The following is a 16164-nucleotide window of genomic DNA, read 5'->3' on the forward strand; positions in this document are numbered from 1 at the left end:
GCAAAAAAACTGTATTGACATCGGATTGGTATGGAGATGTCTGTATGTTTTTTCGAGCTCTGAAGAAGGGGGCTTTATTGGACACAAAAACATATTGGATACTTTTTTGGATTGTCCCTCTGACATTTATTGGAATAAAGTTGTATCTGGACCTCTTAGCAGTATTGTGGCAATTCAACTTTCATTTCAGTTACACTACATTACAAGCCAAAGAAACCAAGGAGATCCTCTGAGGTGTAAAAGCTGCCTGTCTGGGAACCAGAACATTTACATCAACATTAATACTTTAAAGAGTAACTCCACTTTCATAGGAAAAAAAGTAATGAATGAAAAAAAACAATATAGCATATACAATTGCGACACAAGTCATATTGTACATTACAGCAGTGCTAGAATGTTCTGGAAATTCAATGCAATATGGCAACCTGGAAGCACAAATGATGTACGGAATCCCCCCCAGAAAATTTAATTTCCTGCTTGCATTATTGACTTACTGATCTTCCCAGAAGTCTGCACTAAGATACAAGTCAGATTTTGAGCATGCCCTGCAACAAAAATGTCATTTTTGGTGAGATACTACCAAAGGGAAATCACATATAAAGGGATGTAGGCTCTTTTACTTCCTTCATTAGAGTCTTGCAGGTGCAGCAGCAGCTACCTCCTTGTAAAAACCTTTGTGAGCTTCAGAAGATCTTCTTTTCCTCCTCATTTGCATTTGTTTGGAATGAGCAGTTTACACTAGTTGCAGTCATGTGCACTGCTCTATGCATACTACACATCCCATAGATCATAGTCACTAATCCATCTCAGGAGGTAGCAAGAAAGTATGGCTACGTTCCTACATGCAGTGAAACCATGGAGAACGAATTTAGCCATCCTCTAACAGGAAGTTGGATCACATCAGTGTAGCACCCTCTAGTGTGCTACTAGTGTTAGTGTAGGTAAATCTATTATGGTAACTGTGTGAGTCTGTAATTAGAACGAGTTACTGCAGGTCAGGCTGGGTGACTCAGCAGGTTGGGTCTCTATCTCCTCCACCTGGTTCTGGAGGCCCATGGAAGCTTCCAGAAGCCAGTGGGCAGAAGGGGTGGAGACATAAATCTGCATGTTTATGGGAGTTTGTCCAATTCCAGCCTAAAAGGCCCTTGTAGTATGGTAAGGCTAGTGCAAAATATGGGGGGCTAAAAAGGGAGTTGGGTGGAAGATGGAGTGCTGAGGAAACTGGCAGTGGCCTGGGAGGGGTCCCCTAAGTCTAGGGGGGGCTTTTTCCTCAAGGATGGGCTCTGGCTGGCTCAGAAAGATCCATTCAGCATCACGGTATGAACAGGATCTTTGCCTGGGAGCAGTGGGTGCAAGGAAGACACAGTGAGTACATCAGCACACCCAGGGATTCACAAGGGGAGAGACTGCCATATGTAGCAAGGATTCAAAGGATGGTGCTGTGCTGTGGAGCTGGGAGCAGTTCTTCAGGGGGGAGGAGATACCTCTGCATGTAGTTTGCAACAATCTATGCTAACTTTCAGATGGGCCTGAGAGACCCAACCCATAACTACTGATCCCTTAAGACTGACTGTATCCAGGGAGGAGAACAGTTCAGGATCTTTCTCTATACATAGGAAGGAATATGAGATGTCCCTGTGCATTGCTTTAGTCAAGTTGGGCATCCCATAATCTCTATTATACCGTCCAAGTTATTTCCCCTAATAAAATAACAAAAAACAAGCTCATGAACTGTTTACTCACTGTGAATGCAAGTGTGGAAAATGCATGTTGCCTGGCTGTGCAACGCTAAGAGGGACCAAGAAACACAGCGGCCCTCAAGAGGATAGCGCTACATCAGCAAAAAAGAAAAAAAGAATTTGGAGATCTGGAAGAGACTGAGACCAATAGAAGGTATTTTTGACCAGTTTTTTTTTTTAAATGAAAGCAAAGTTTAGTTCCACTTTAATAGTTGTGGTGCAAAACTGTATGTAAAGTAAGACACTATTTTTACAGATGCAATCTGCTTGTGCTCTTTCTCTGAAATCACAGCCTATCCAATAAAGCAGGCTTCACTAAATGGTGGACTGGGGTCTGGATGCGGACTGAGTCACTGTCCCATCCGGACCCATGCGGTCCCACCATTTTGTGGCCTTTCCTTCCTCTATCATCACAGTGCTGACAGCAGGAGACAGGACAGTTCTGGATGGAGGACGGGAGCTGCCCGAGGTTAACAAGCAGGTGATTGGTTGCTAGGATGAAGGGCAGTCCTAGCAATCAATCACTGTCTGTCAATCACTGTCTGTGTAGGGTAGGACAGTGTGTGTGTGTGTGGGGGTGCAAAGTTAAAAGGGCTAAGGACATTACTGTGAAGGGGGGCTAATGTGAAAAGGAGACGAGGACTGAATGTGGAGGGGCTGAGAACAGTAATGTGGGGGGATTGAGGACAGTAGTGTGTGTGGGGGGGGGGGGGTTGAAGACATTAAACTTAAAGTGGAGGAGCTGAGCCCTGAAATGTGAAGGGCTAGAGACTGTGATGTGGGGGTCTGAGAGCATTAAAGTGTGGGGGGGCCCTGAGGGCAGTAATGTGGGGGGCTAAGGAATGTGGTGTTTAAAGGCTAAGGACATTAAAGTGGGGGGCTGAGAACTGTAATGTAGGGTGGCTGAGGACTGTAACGTGGGGGGGGGGCTGAGAACAGTAATGTGGGGGGGCTAAGGACAGTAATGTGGGGGGAGGCTGAAGACAGTAATGAGGGGGCTGAGGACAGTAATGTGGGGGGGGGGCTGATAACAGTAATGTGGGGAGATGATATAAAAAGTGGAACAGTATTGTGCAGTGAAGGGGAGAGTACTGTTGGGGGGGGGTTGATTTCAAGGAAGTGTAAAAACACTACTGTGAAAGGGGTGGAGGGGGATGATGTAAAGGGGGAGCTGAGGACAATAAGCAAGAGGGGATCTTGCTAAGAACGAGGAGGGGACTTTGATGTGCAGTGGGGATTGAGGACACTGATGTAAGAACAGGCTCAGATCTGTACATGTGCATTTGGCGCACACATTGTGGGTAGGTCTGCCCATTCATTTTAATGGGCTGTACTACCCGCAAGAAGCACAAAGTCCCCAACCCTTTTTTTTTTTCAATATCGCACCATAGCAACATGTAGTTTGGCAAGCATGAAAATGCACCACAAGTGCATTCATGAGATTTGGACCTCTGATGCATGAAAATTTTACTGCCTGGACCTCGGTGAATTTTAATTCAATACCCCTGTAATAAAGGCTGCTGTTGTGCAAATCTGTTTCTATTTGCAGATCAATTTGCTTATTCTTTCTCTCAGAATTTGCAGCCTATCCAATAAAGGCTTTAAAGGTGTGCTGCAAATCTGTTAATTTTCTCTTTTTATTTAAACAAAAAAGAGATTAATCACTCAATTGCAGTCTATCCATATAGGCTTAATAGCTTTGGACTACTGTGACATTTTTCTGGCTTTAGTCTTCAAATCCAGACACATATGATTAATCACCAGATGCAATATGCCTGCTCTATTGCAGAATTTGTGGCCTGTCCACACAGAGTTGATAGCTGTAGTGCAAAACTATATCATTTTTCCATCTTCAGTCTCCAAAAAAAGACACGCATTATTTACTTCCAGATGCAATATGCTTTCTCTTGCCTTCAAAAATTATTCTGCAAAAGCTATCCTATAAAGACTTAAAAGGCGTACTTTAAATCTGTACTAAATTTGAATCTTCATTCTTAGAAAATAGAAACTATTAGGATTTTTGGTTTATCTGAAAAACCCTTTTCTTGGAGTACATCACAGGAGACAGGAGGTAATTACTAAATAGCCACCTTAAGGGGAAGGGACACTGGGTGGAAAAAAGACAGGAGTCCCTGCTCATTATTCATAGGTTCTCCCAGCTCAGGAAGCCCCAGTTTTGTAGCAAGTAATAGGAAACACGAGCCAAATGGAAGGATCTCAGTGACTTGTAATGTACTCCAAGAAAAGTATTTTATAGGTAAACCGCTAATCCTACATCAAAGGACACAGAGGGGTTAACAACCCATACTGCATGGGATGTCCCAAAGCAATGAATCTGAGGAGCGGGCAACACAGCAACAAGGCTAACAAGCTGAAATATCCCACAGAAAAGGGGGAAATCCCCTTACAAAGCCTCCTAAAAGACCCTTCATCTGAAACTGGAGTCCGCAGAGATAAAAATATCAACCTGGTAGAACTTCATAAACATGTGAAGAGAAGACCATGTAATAACCTTACAAACATGAACAGAAGTTTGATGCTGAATGGCCTAGGATGCATTGACACCAGTCTGTAGTGAAATTGGCCTTAACCAGGAGAGGAGGAACCTTGCTCTGGATACCATAGGCCTGGGAAATGATAATATTAGAAGTAACCAGCCTGACCCTTATGAGGTATATCAGATAGGGAATCAGACTGAAGAAAGAAGCTGTAGACTCCAGATAAATGTGATAAGCCTGAGGAACAGGTGTGTGAAGTGTGACATGTCTTCTATTTTGGATGCTTAGGAGTAAGACAAAAGAATGGAAGCACAATGTCCTGATTCAGGTAAAATGAGGAAACCATCTTAGACAAGAAAAATTATTAAGGTCTGGTTGTCTTTTTGGCGGCCATTACCTGCAAGCCTAGGTAATGGCCGCCAAAAAGACAACATTGCAAAGGGGCAAGGGAATCTCTTGGAGAGGTTCAAAGGGGAGAGGACTGCAAAACCAACAAGAGAAATTAAAGCATTAGTTCACCTTTACAGAAAAATTGCAAAGGTAAACTAAGAATGCACACCTTCCCCACCCCTCCGGTGATACTGAGCTGTCAGTGACCACTCAGCCAGTCCAGCAGTCCAATGATGTGAGCTCCTCTCTGTCTTCTCCGTGCAGCGCTTTTTGGACAAATCAGAGCAATTCACTGTGCAGGCACTGACCAATCAGAATTGCTCTGGTCCATTCCAAAACCATTGGAGTGGCTGCATGGGCACTGACAGTTTAACATCACCACAAGTACAGGTGGGACTGGGGGTGGAGAGGGTGTACGTTGTTAGTTCACTTTTGCATTTTTTCTGTAAAGGTGAGATAACACTTTAAGGTGACATGGAGTTGGAGGGTGACACCCTGAACAAAAGCTTTGACCAAAAAATAAGAAGCAACAGGTCTCTGAAAAAACATGGCCAAGAGCAAGATTTGTACCTTCATGGTACTCAAAGTCAAGGATATCTCTGGACCAGGCTAAAGAAAAGCTAGAATCGTCCCCACAACACACTATCAAGGAGGGAACTTATGAATTTCACACTAATTGAAACAGGCCTTCCAAGCATGATGGTACACCTTTCTGGAGGTTGACTTTCTAGCCCTGGGAATGGTAAAATTCACAGAGTCTGAAACGCCCATGTCTCTTAGGACCTAGGCTTCAACAGACATGCTGTCAAAGCCAGCACCCTTAAAGCAGGATGCAATATCAGACCCTGAGACAGTAGGTCTGGCCAATTTGGGAGAGCTCAAAGCTCAGGTGCCAAGAGGTGCTTGCATACCATGTTGACCAGACCAGTGCATTCAGGATCACCAGTATGCCTGTGTAAAAGTTGAGGAAAGAGTTAAAGTGTTATTAAACCCACAACAGTAAAATCAGTCTGTATATGCAGTAAAGCATGCTTGTTATACTCACTATGGAATCTAAGTGGTTAATCCTCTGCATGGTTTAAAAATGCTGTTTAATCCTGACTTTTCTGGTCCTCCCCTACTTCAAAGTGTCTTCTTCTTATTTCCTGATAAGACATTTTGTAGAGACACTCTGCACATACTCAGTTTAATGTGTATTGCTAGAGAGGTTTTTTTTTGTTTCTCTTGGGAGAGTGCATGTGATCAGCACAGGGACAATTAGCACTGTCCAGACAGAGGTCAGGGGTTTTGCATCCTCCAAGAGCAAAAAGAAAACTCCTCCTACAAGCTTTAACATGTGCTCTGCTGGACACTGATAGAAGTCACAAGACCTAGATCTAACTGCTAAAGAGAAAAGGTATTTAGCGGTTTGTATTTACTAAAATAATTGCATTTCCATGTAGTGTGTACTGTGGGAGACCAGACAGAGTGAATGCAGGGTCCTGGGTTTAGTAACACTTTAAATTAAAGGGAATTCATGGATCAAAGAAAACTGATCCCAGGGAGTCTCCAGTGCATCCACTGCAATGGCCAGATGACTTGTCCAGTTTGTTGTTGAATCTGAACATCAAGAGATCTTAATCCCCCCTGCAGACATATCTCTGCGAACACCTCTATGACAAGGGCCCATTCCCCTGGATTTAGCTGTTAATGGTTGAATAAATACTCCTGTCAATCTTCTACATTGGGAATGTGGACAACAGAGATGGCTAGAACATAAAGTTCTGCCTAAGACAAGATTAAGTCTGAGTCTTTCGGAACAGCACATCTTCTTCTCCCTCAATGACGACTGATGCGTGCCACTGAATTGGCAATGTCTGACTGCACCCTTACAGGGAGACCTTGAAGGCAAACAGACCAGTGTAAGAGGGACAACTGAATTGCCCAAGGATCATGGATGTTGATCGACAACTTCCACTTCTCTGACAACCACATTCCAGGGAATGTCCGATTGCCTCTCAGAGAATCAGGAAGAAATTTGCTCCCCTACAGGAGCAAATTGGATCATACTTTGCTGGGATTTTTTTGTTGCCTTCCTCTGGATCAGCTGTGGGTATAGGATTGCAACTTTTTTTTTTTATGGTTGAACTAGATGGACTTTTTTCTTTTTTCAGCCAGACTAACTTTGTAACATTCCCTGAACTGAGAGCTCCTCCAATACACGTGCTCAGCCTGACAGACTGGGGTCTGTCATCAAGACCTCCCACTTTATTGGCAGGTACTTGACAGTGAACATCCACCATCCCAGAGCAGCTCTGGTCTTGTGCGTCAGATGCATTACCTAATCTAATGACTCCCACACTTGTCCCATAACAGCAGGATATTGATCTGTAGAGCTCTGCAGTGAAACTGAACATAGGAGATTGCCTTGAAGGAGACTATAATCTTTCCCAGCATGTTCATGCATGTCCTTTCCAACACCCTTAGAAACTCCACCTAGGCTTATAGAGGAAGGCACTTCTGCGGAAGCAGTATCGTTGCCTGAGGTGATATGATTGGTTTTATAGGAGCAAGCATCCAGGTATTCCACAATGGGAATCCCTGTGGATTCTCAACAGTCCCAGAACTCGGGCTAGCACGTTGGGAAACATCTGGGGGGCCATGGACAGGTTGAAGGGTAATGCCACAAACTGGTAGTATTGATGCTCCATTGCAAAGCACAGAACTCATTGTTGAGGCTGGAAAATCAGGATGTGTAGGTAGGCATCCTTGATGTTGACTGACATCAGAAAGTCCCTCTGATGAAGCAAAGCAAGCACTAACTGAGAACACGCCATCCTGAATTTTGAATTTTCAGGCACTTATCTTGTCTTTTCTAGGAGATGCTCTCTTTGGCTTGGGAACCATGAAACAGGTATGATGACCCCTTGGGACAGTAGTCCCAAAGCAGTGAAAGTCCAGATTACTGTATATCCATGGGACACCACATAGCTGACCTAATTGCCTGAGATTGATGAAGACCAAGTAGCTGCAAATGCCCTTAGGTGTCCCCCCATCTAAGTGGGTGTCCCTTCACTGAATGGAAGTTTTGCCTAGGGACTGGAGAGATTGGGATTCTAGCTTCTATGAAACAAAAGCACAATGTAGGAATGTCTCCTGCTGGTGGCCAAATGCCTTCACTTGTTGAAGAGCTCAGCAAGTGAGAACAGTGAGAGCATGAAACCCATAATTTGCATGAAACCCATAATCAACACCCATGTGCAAGTAAGCATCCTTGAATCCTATTGAGGCGAACAGGTCCCCCTAATAGAGAGAAGCCATACAAATTGAACAAATTCCATCCTGAGCTTCCACACTTTCAAAAAGGTATTGAGTCTCTTGTGATCAAGGTTGGGCCTAACCTCATCCTTCCTTGGTACAGTAAATAAGTCTGACTCAATGCCTTTGACATTTTTCTGAGGGGGGGGGGGCAATTTTTTACTTAGTTTACAACTCTGGCATGAAGCATTATAATTCATAAGAATATAGAAATCTATGTCCATCAATGAACAAAAGAGAAACCCTTTTTTTTAATACATCATGTTTTGTCCTTAACCTTTTCCATTTGTATTATGTCAACATAGTTCTCCTAAAGGGGCACAATTCTCCTAACCTAAATACAGTTTATAGATAAAAAAAGTGTACTAACCTGATATGACAGATTGCAGCAAGTTCATGATAGCATGTGCAAATGAGCTCTCTACATTTTTCAGGAAGTCCTTTTTCTCCTGCTGTGTTCCAAACACGTTAGAGACCCTCTGCATCATTTTCACTGCCCATGCTAGGCAGTACTTGTCCTTTTCGCAAACCTAGGCCACATGCAGAGAGCGAGGTAGAGATTTCAATATTGTTAGAAAACATGTCGCATGATTCTCAATGCAAGATCAGGCACCACAGTGTTCTACCAACTTCCATAACATATCCTCCTTTTGTTAGATTTGCTAAAGATTGGGTGTGTTGGTGACAGATGCACCTGTGCAGCTGACTAGAGGCTCATGCAGATGGACATTTATGACAAAATCTGAAAAAGCACTGCTGAAATGCATGTGTTGGAATGTAAAACAGTTTTTTACAAGAAGAAGCTGCATTTAACCTGGTTTGAAAGGTAATGCAAGTCGATAATGCCTGCTTTCAAAAAATCACAATGAAAGCAGGTCTAACACAACCTTTGAATTGTCATCCACAATATGCAACCTCAAATGTATAACAACAAATGCCCGTGTACATAAGCCCTAGGCCCTAAGGATAAGAGACCAACTTGCAAATTATTATTATAAATCTTGACTCAAACACATGAAATCTTATAATTACAGGCATGTTTTATATTGGCTTAGTTTTCATCTTGAAGCGACATTAAACCCAAAAGCAAACATTTATTATATTGCAGCTTACCAATTCTTAGATGTTGTGGCTGCCTTGGATTTTCTTTTTAGGCTTTCTTTCCTTTATTTTCATCTGGTGATCCAACCAGTAGGTTTGTTGTTTTTCAACAAAACAAGCCCTCCTCCAAATGTAGCAGTTAAAGTGTTAAGACTAACCATGATCAGCTTTTATTTATTAAATGTAAAAGCTTTATCTCAATAGGAACAAAGCTGTTGCTGTAACTGCTTGTGTAATTACAGTGTGAGTTGACGCATCAATTTATTCATGTTAACAGATTGAAAAAGCCTAGAAAACTGATGTAGCCACCAAACTTAAGCGTTGGTAACCTGTAATATATTACATTTTTGGTTTTGGGTTTATTACTGATTTAATCACCAAATGGGGCTATATTTAAATCAAGCTGCAATTACTGACCTCCAGAAAACCCATCTCGCTCTTCTGAAGGAAACACATTTCAAAAATGATTATGTTCCTAAACTAACCAATAGGGACTTCTTGTGGGTGTATCACAGTCTCTCGCCTATCTGTAAATCTAAAGGAGTCAGTATTTTGATTGGCAAATCTGTGCCTTGGACATTTGGAGCAGTGCAGTCAGACCCCCAAGGCTTTCTTCTGCTTAAGGGAAAGATCCAAGATGTTCATATCACCTTTGCCAATGTCTGTTTCCCAAATGTATACCATTCTCAATTTCTGCAAGACCTACTACCAGTACTTTTAGAATTTTCAGAAGAAATCATGGTCTTAAGTTTGCAATGGACCCTTTATTAGATGTGTCATGGGGCTCCTCTCATCTTATTTATTCCCGTCTTAAACGCCTGAAAGCTACAGCTATTATGTTTGGTAGACCTCTTGGCTATTCCACTGGCAACTGCTGAATCCCCAAGGGCGAGACTATTCTTTTTTCTCTCTGGTCCATCACACTTCTTCGCGTCTTGACTATCTTTTACTTTCCCATCAAGCTCTTCCTAGAGTCGTATCCACACAAATTGATGTTATCTCCTTCACCGGCCAAGGTCCAGTCTACCTTACTCTTCAATTGGCCCAAGTCTGCATGGTCCCCCATCGCGGAAGCTGAACAAGACCCTCTTACAATCTTCAGAGACTTGCGCCACACTGCTATTTTGACGGAATACTTTGCTGTCAATCGTGACTCAGCCGATAACCCTCTAATCATTTGGGAGGCGCATAAGCCGGGGGTACAGGATGTGTTGATCTGTATTGGGGCGTGTCTCAAAAGGGGTTATACTCATCGTACTGACGAGCTTGTGGATGAGCTGCATAGATTTGACCTCTCCCACAAAACGATGCTGGCACATGCCGCTTACCAGGATCTTCTAAGAGTCCAAGAAGAGTTGAGGTCCCTCCTTTACCATAAGACGAAGGAAAAACTGGCATGAGCCATCATAGCATGTACGAATTCTCAAATAAACCGGGCAAACTGCTGGTCCGGGCCCTACGGGGTCTCTGTGCTAACACTTATATTCAACAAATACAAACCTCCTCCAGACGGAATTGATCACCTCTGCTGAGATGGCGGCAGAATTCCGAACTTTCTATCATGACCTTTATAAGCTCAACCGTTCCACTTTGGTGGTCTCTCCACCGAAATGCTGATGGTGAAGTCTTCTATAGCAACCTTGGGCATGCAGTCCCTTACTCCTACAGTTCATGAGGAACTGGAGGAGCTTGCAGTGGCACTGACCCAATCCAAACCTAAGAGAGTTCCCGGTCCTGATGGCCTCACTGCAGCCTATTATAGGACCACTTTTGAAATATTGTCTCCTGATCTGATCCACACTCTCAACTCCATTACTGAGGGGAAAACTATGCCTCTGGATGCTCTGCAAGCTTGCATCTCTTCAGTCCCAAAGGAGGGGAAGGACTCTTCCTGATGTGGGCTCTACTACCCAATTCCCCTCTTGAAATCCGACCTGAAGCTATTTGCTAAAATCTTGGCTAAACTTTACACCCCCATATCCCATGTTTCCTCCACTGGGATCAGGCAGGATTTATACCCCTCCGTGAACACAGGGATAACATGATACGGGTCCTCAACTTGATCCACACTGACAGGACCTCCTGATATCCCTTTCTCTTGCTGTCCATGGACACAGAGAAAGCTTTTGACAGAGTCAACTGGCAGTTCATGCATGCCACCTTGGAACACATTGGATTGGGACCCGCCTTGCTGAGCTGGATTTTTTCCCGTTATTTCTGATCCTTGGCTGCTATCAAAATTAATGAAGCTAGGTCTGACTTTATTGAGATCCCAAATGGCACCATTCAGGGATGCCCGCTCTCACGTTGATCTTCATGCTTTCCTTGGAGCCCTTCCTTTGTACAGAGTGGATTCCAGTATTTCGGGCTATTGTGAGATTCACCAAGCATTGGATTGTTCACCTACTAATAGAGAACATAAGCTGGGTTTAGACCATCATGAGACAGGTTAGTTTTACCCTACTCATACAAAAGGTAGCCGCCTTCGCTGATGACCTCATCTTCTTTTTGACTGACCCCCTTGTGTCTTTGCTGAACTTGCTTCAATCTTTATGTGTGTATGGGACACTCTAATACTTTCAAATCAACTTATTTAAATCCTCTGCCCTCAACATCACCCAAGACACAATTGGATGCCTCTATCCCTCCTCTCCATTTCTTTGGACCCTGCCACTCTGTATGTGGCTAAGTTTGAGCCATTGCTCCTCCATATGTGCGCTGATCTGCTCCGTTGGCATTCTCTTACCTTAACATGGTTCAGTTATTGTAACGCCCTCAAGATGACACTAGGGTTCTTTATCTCCTGCAGGCTCTTCCCATCCGCTTACCACCCATGTTCTTCAAGCGAGTGCATACTCTTTTTTGGGAGTTCACGTGGTCTCATAAGAAACCCCATCTCTAACTCCAACTCCTTCATTAGAGATGAGCGAAGTATTCAAAAATTCGATTCGACTGATTCGGCGAATTCGTGGAAAAATTTCGATTCGAGTCGAATATATTCGCTGTGAATTTAACTTAAAAAAGGGTGTTTCTAGGCTTCAGAGAGACTTAATATTAGTGCTGAACACTGTACCTTTAATTTAAATGCCCTTGGAGTCTGCTGGGGAAGAGAAATAATACTGTCAGTCAGTATGACATGCAGATGAGTGCCGTCGATCTTAGAATCACCGCACACTTCACTCATTTGGGCAGTCACGGGGCCAAAACCAGAGTGTGGAGCCACAGTGTGGCGGTGGAGGCAGCAGCAATGGGAGGCCATACAGCACCCTATGACAAAAATGGAAACCACCAGCAGTGTGAGGAGACCTGAAAGTGGCACATGGCAGAGTGTGGCGATAGAGACAGCAGCAATGGGAGGCCGTACAGGGACCCATGACACACTCTGGACCTGGCAGCAGCATGAGGAGGCGGTACAGGGGCCCATGGCAGATTACGGGCCTGGCAGCAGCATGAGGAGTCGGTACGGGGGCCCATGGCAGATTACGGGCCTGGCAGCAGCAATGGGAGGCCGTACAGGGACCCATGACACACTCTGGACCTGGCAGCAGCATGGGGAGGCGGTACAGGGGCCCATGACAGATTACGGGCCTGGCAGCAGCATGAGGAGTCGGTACGGGGGCCCATGACACACTCTGGACCTGGCAGCAGCATGAGGAGGCGGTACAGGGGCGCATGACAGATTACGAGCCTGGCAGCAGCAACTTGGACAGGAGGACGTTCAGCTTCTGCACCGTCTGGTGCGTGCTCGCAAACTGTTGTCTCTTGGAAACGGATTCCAAGAAAGACTGCTGACGGAATCCGTGAAGAGGAGTAGCAGGAGAAGGAGCATCTGAACGAGCGGAATATGCCAACAAGCGACAACAGGGGCCCATGACAGATTACGGGCCTGGCAGCAGCATGAGGAGTCGGTACGGGGGCCCATGGCAGATTAGGGGCCTGGCAGCAGCTATGGGAGGCCCGTAATCTGCCAGCACCCTATGACAAAAAATGGAACCCACCAGCAGTGTGAGGAGACCTGAAAGTGGCACATGGCAGAGTGTGGCGATGGAGACAGCAGCAATGGGAGGCCGTAGAGGGACCCATGAGAGACTCTGGACCTGGCAGCAGCATGAGGAGGCGGTATAGGGGCCCATGGCAGATTAGGGGCCTGGCAGCAGCTATGGGAGGCCCGTAATCTGCCAGCACCCTATGACAAAAAATGGAATACACCAGCAGTGTGAGGAGACCTGAAAGTGGCACATGGCAGAGTGTGGCGATGGAGACAGCAGCAATGGGAGGCCGTACAGGGACCCATGAGAGACTCTGGACTTGGCAGCAGCATGAGGAGGCGGTATAGGGGCCCATGGCAGATTAGGGGCCTGGCAGCAGCTATGGGAGGCCCGTAGTCTGCCAGCACCCTATGACAAAAAATGTAACACACCAGCAGTGTGAGGAGACCTGAAAGTGGCACATGTTTGGGGCATGATTCATGGCGGATTTAGTCAGTTGTGTCAGGAACTGGTGGTTTGAAATCCAGACTAATCCACGCCTGATTCATTTTCACAAACGTCAGTCTCTCCACACTTTGGGTGGACAGTCGTGTCCTCCGCGGAGTTGCAATACCTCCTGCCGCACTAAACACGCGCTCCGATGCCACGCTACTGGCCGGGCATGACAGCCTTTCAAGGGCAAATTCAGCTAGTTGGGGCCAAAGGTCAAGTTTCGTTGCCCAGTAGTCAAGGGGATTGTCTACCTCGGTTGGCAGGGTGCTGTCCAAGTAGGCCTAAGCCTGTTGTTTGAGGTCCTGCTCCAGGTCCACCTGATGCTGCTGCTGCTGCTGCTGCTGCTGCGGCTGGTTAGTAGTTTCCTCACTGCGCTGGTGAAGAAAGCTACTCATCATCGACTGCAGACTGAGGCAGCCGCTGCTGGTGGAGCTGCCACTGCTCCTACCACCCCACCCCTCCCCTGCTGCCATGGCAGTGGAACGCGAGCGCACAGGGCCCACAGTGTCTGAGGATGGACGTTGGCGCAGACAGGCAGAGACCAGCTGACTACATAGGTGGTTTTTATAGTACGTTATTTTGGCCTCCCTCTCAGCAGGTGTGAAAAAGGCCACCATTTTTGAACGGTAGCGAGGGTCCAACAAGGTGGACAGCCAAAAGTCATCCCTCTGTCTGATGGTTATTATTCGGCTGTCGCTACGCAAGCAAGCGAGCATGCTATGGGCCATTTGTGCCAAGGAATGCGAGGGACTCCCTGCCTCCATCTCCACAGCATACTGCCACGGTGCGTCTGGGTCCTCTGTCTCCTCTTCCTCCTCCTCTACCAGATGCTCCTGCTCCTCCACTCCTGTCCGCTGAGTGGAAAAACCACCCATTTCACTCAATAATTCCTGAGCACCAATGTCCTCCTCTACCTCCTCCTCTTCTTCCTGTCCTGCCCCCACAGGGGTCATGTGGCGTTGAGATCTGTGCGCCACGTCTACCGCACCCTGACCAGCCATTGTTAACAGCATTTGTTCCAGGACGTGCAACAGAGGAATGACGTCGTTCATCCCATAGTCCTGCCGACTCACGAATAGCGTGGCCTCTTCAAAGGGCCTGAGCAAGCGCAGGTGTCACGCATGAGCTGCCAATGGCTGACATCTAAGTTACACAGGGAGTACCTTTATCCGCTTTTAACATCAGGAAATCTGTGATGGCCTTTTGCTGTTCGTAAAGGCGGTCTAACATATGTAGGGTTGAATTCCACCTTGTTGCAACGTCACAGCATGAGGAGTCGGTATAGGGGCCCATGGCAGATTAGGGGCCTGGCAGCAGCTATGGGAGGCCCGTAATCTGCCAGCACCCTATGTCAAAAAATTCAACACACCAGCAGTGTGAGGAGACCTGAAAGTGGCACATGGCATGAGAGACTGTGGACCTGGCAGCAGCATGAGGAGGCGGTATAGGGGCCCATGACAGACTCTGGACTTGGCAGCAGCATGAGGAGGCGGTATATAGGGGCCCATGGCAGATTAGGGGCCTGGCAGCAGCTATGGGAGGCCCGTAATCTGCCAGCACCCTATGTCAAAAAATTGAAAACACAAGCAGTGTGAAGAGACCTGAATGTGGCACATGGCAGAGTGTGGCGATGGAGACAGCAGCAATGGGAGGCCGTACAGGGACCCATGAGAGACTCTGGACCTGGCAGCAGCATGAGGAGGCGGTATATAGGGGCCTATGGCAGATTAGGGGCCTGGCAGCAGCTATAGGAGGCCCGTAATCTGCCAGCACCCTATGTCAAAAAATTCTACACACCAGCAGTGTGTGAGGAGACCTGAAAGTGGCACATGGCAGAGTGTGGCGATGGAGACAGCAGCAATGGGAGGCCGTACAGGGACCCATGAGAGACTCTGGACTTGGCAGCAGCATGAGGAGGCGGTATATAGGGGCCCATGGCAGATTAGGGGCCTGGCAGCAGCTATGGGAGGCCCGTAATCTGCCAGCACCCTATGTCAAAAAATTGAAAACACAAGCAGTGTGAAGAGACCTGAATGTGGCACATGGCAGAGTGTGGCGATGGAGACAGCAGCAATGGGAGGCCGTACAGGGACCCATGAGAGACTCTGGACCTGGCAGCAGCATGAGGAGGCGGTATATAGGGGCCTATGGCAGATTAGGGGCCTGGCAGCAGCTATAGGAGGCCCGTAATCTGCCAGCACCCTATGTCAAAAAATTCTACACACCAGCAGTGTGTGAGGAGACCTGAAAGTGGCACATGGCAGAGTGTGGCGATGGAGACAGCAGCAATGGGAGGCCGTATAGGGACCCATGAGAGACTCTGGACTTGGCAGCAGCATGAGGAGGCGGTATATAGGGGCCTATGGCAGATTAGGGGCCTGGCAGCAGCTATAGGAGGCCCGTAATCTGCCAGCACCCTATGTCAAAAAATTTTACACACCAGCAGTGTGAGGAGACCTGAAAGTGGCACATGGCAGAGTGTGGCGATGGAGACAGCAGCAATGGGAGGCCGTACAGGGACCCATGAGAGACTCTGGACTTGGCAGCAGCATGAGGAGGCGGTATATAGGGGCCCATGGCAGATTAGGGGCCTGGCAGCAGCTATAGGAGGCCCGTAATCTGCCAGCACCCTATGTCAAAAAATTCTACACACCAGCA

At 46.5% G+C, this 16164-nt stretch overlaps 1 protein-coding gene across 1 annotated transcript in view; it reads right to left on the reverse strand.

Moving 5' to 3' along the window:
- Window positions 1–16164, reverse strand: part of FBXO47 (F-box protein 47) — a 422258-nt gene that overhangs the window by 65976 nt on the left and 340118 nt on the right. The window contains exon 9 of the mRNA XM_089657332.1: window positions 8295–8454. Coding sequence (XP_089513458.1) covers window positions 8295–8454 — 160 coding nt within the window. The remainder of the gene's footprint in view (window positions 1–8294; window positions 8455–16164) is intronic.

The sequence above is a fragment of the Staurois parvus genome, unplaced genomic scaffold (genome assembly GCF_062004578.1).
Source record: "Staurois parvus isolate SC_StPar_1 unplaced genomic scaffold, SC_StPar_1.0 ptg000983l, whole genome shotgun sequence".
NCBI classification, from domain to species: domain Eukaryota; kingdom Metazoa; phylum Chordata; class Amphibia; order Anura; family Ranidae; genus Staurois; species Staurois parvus.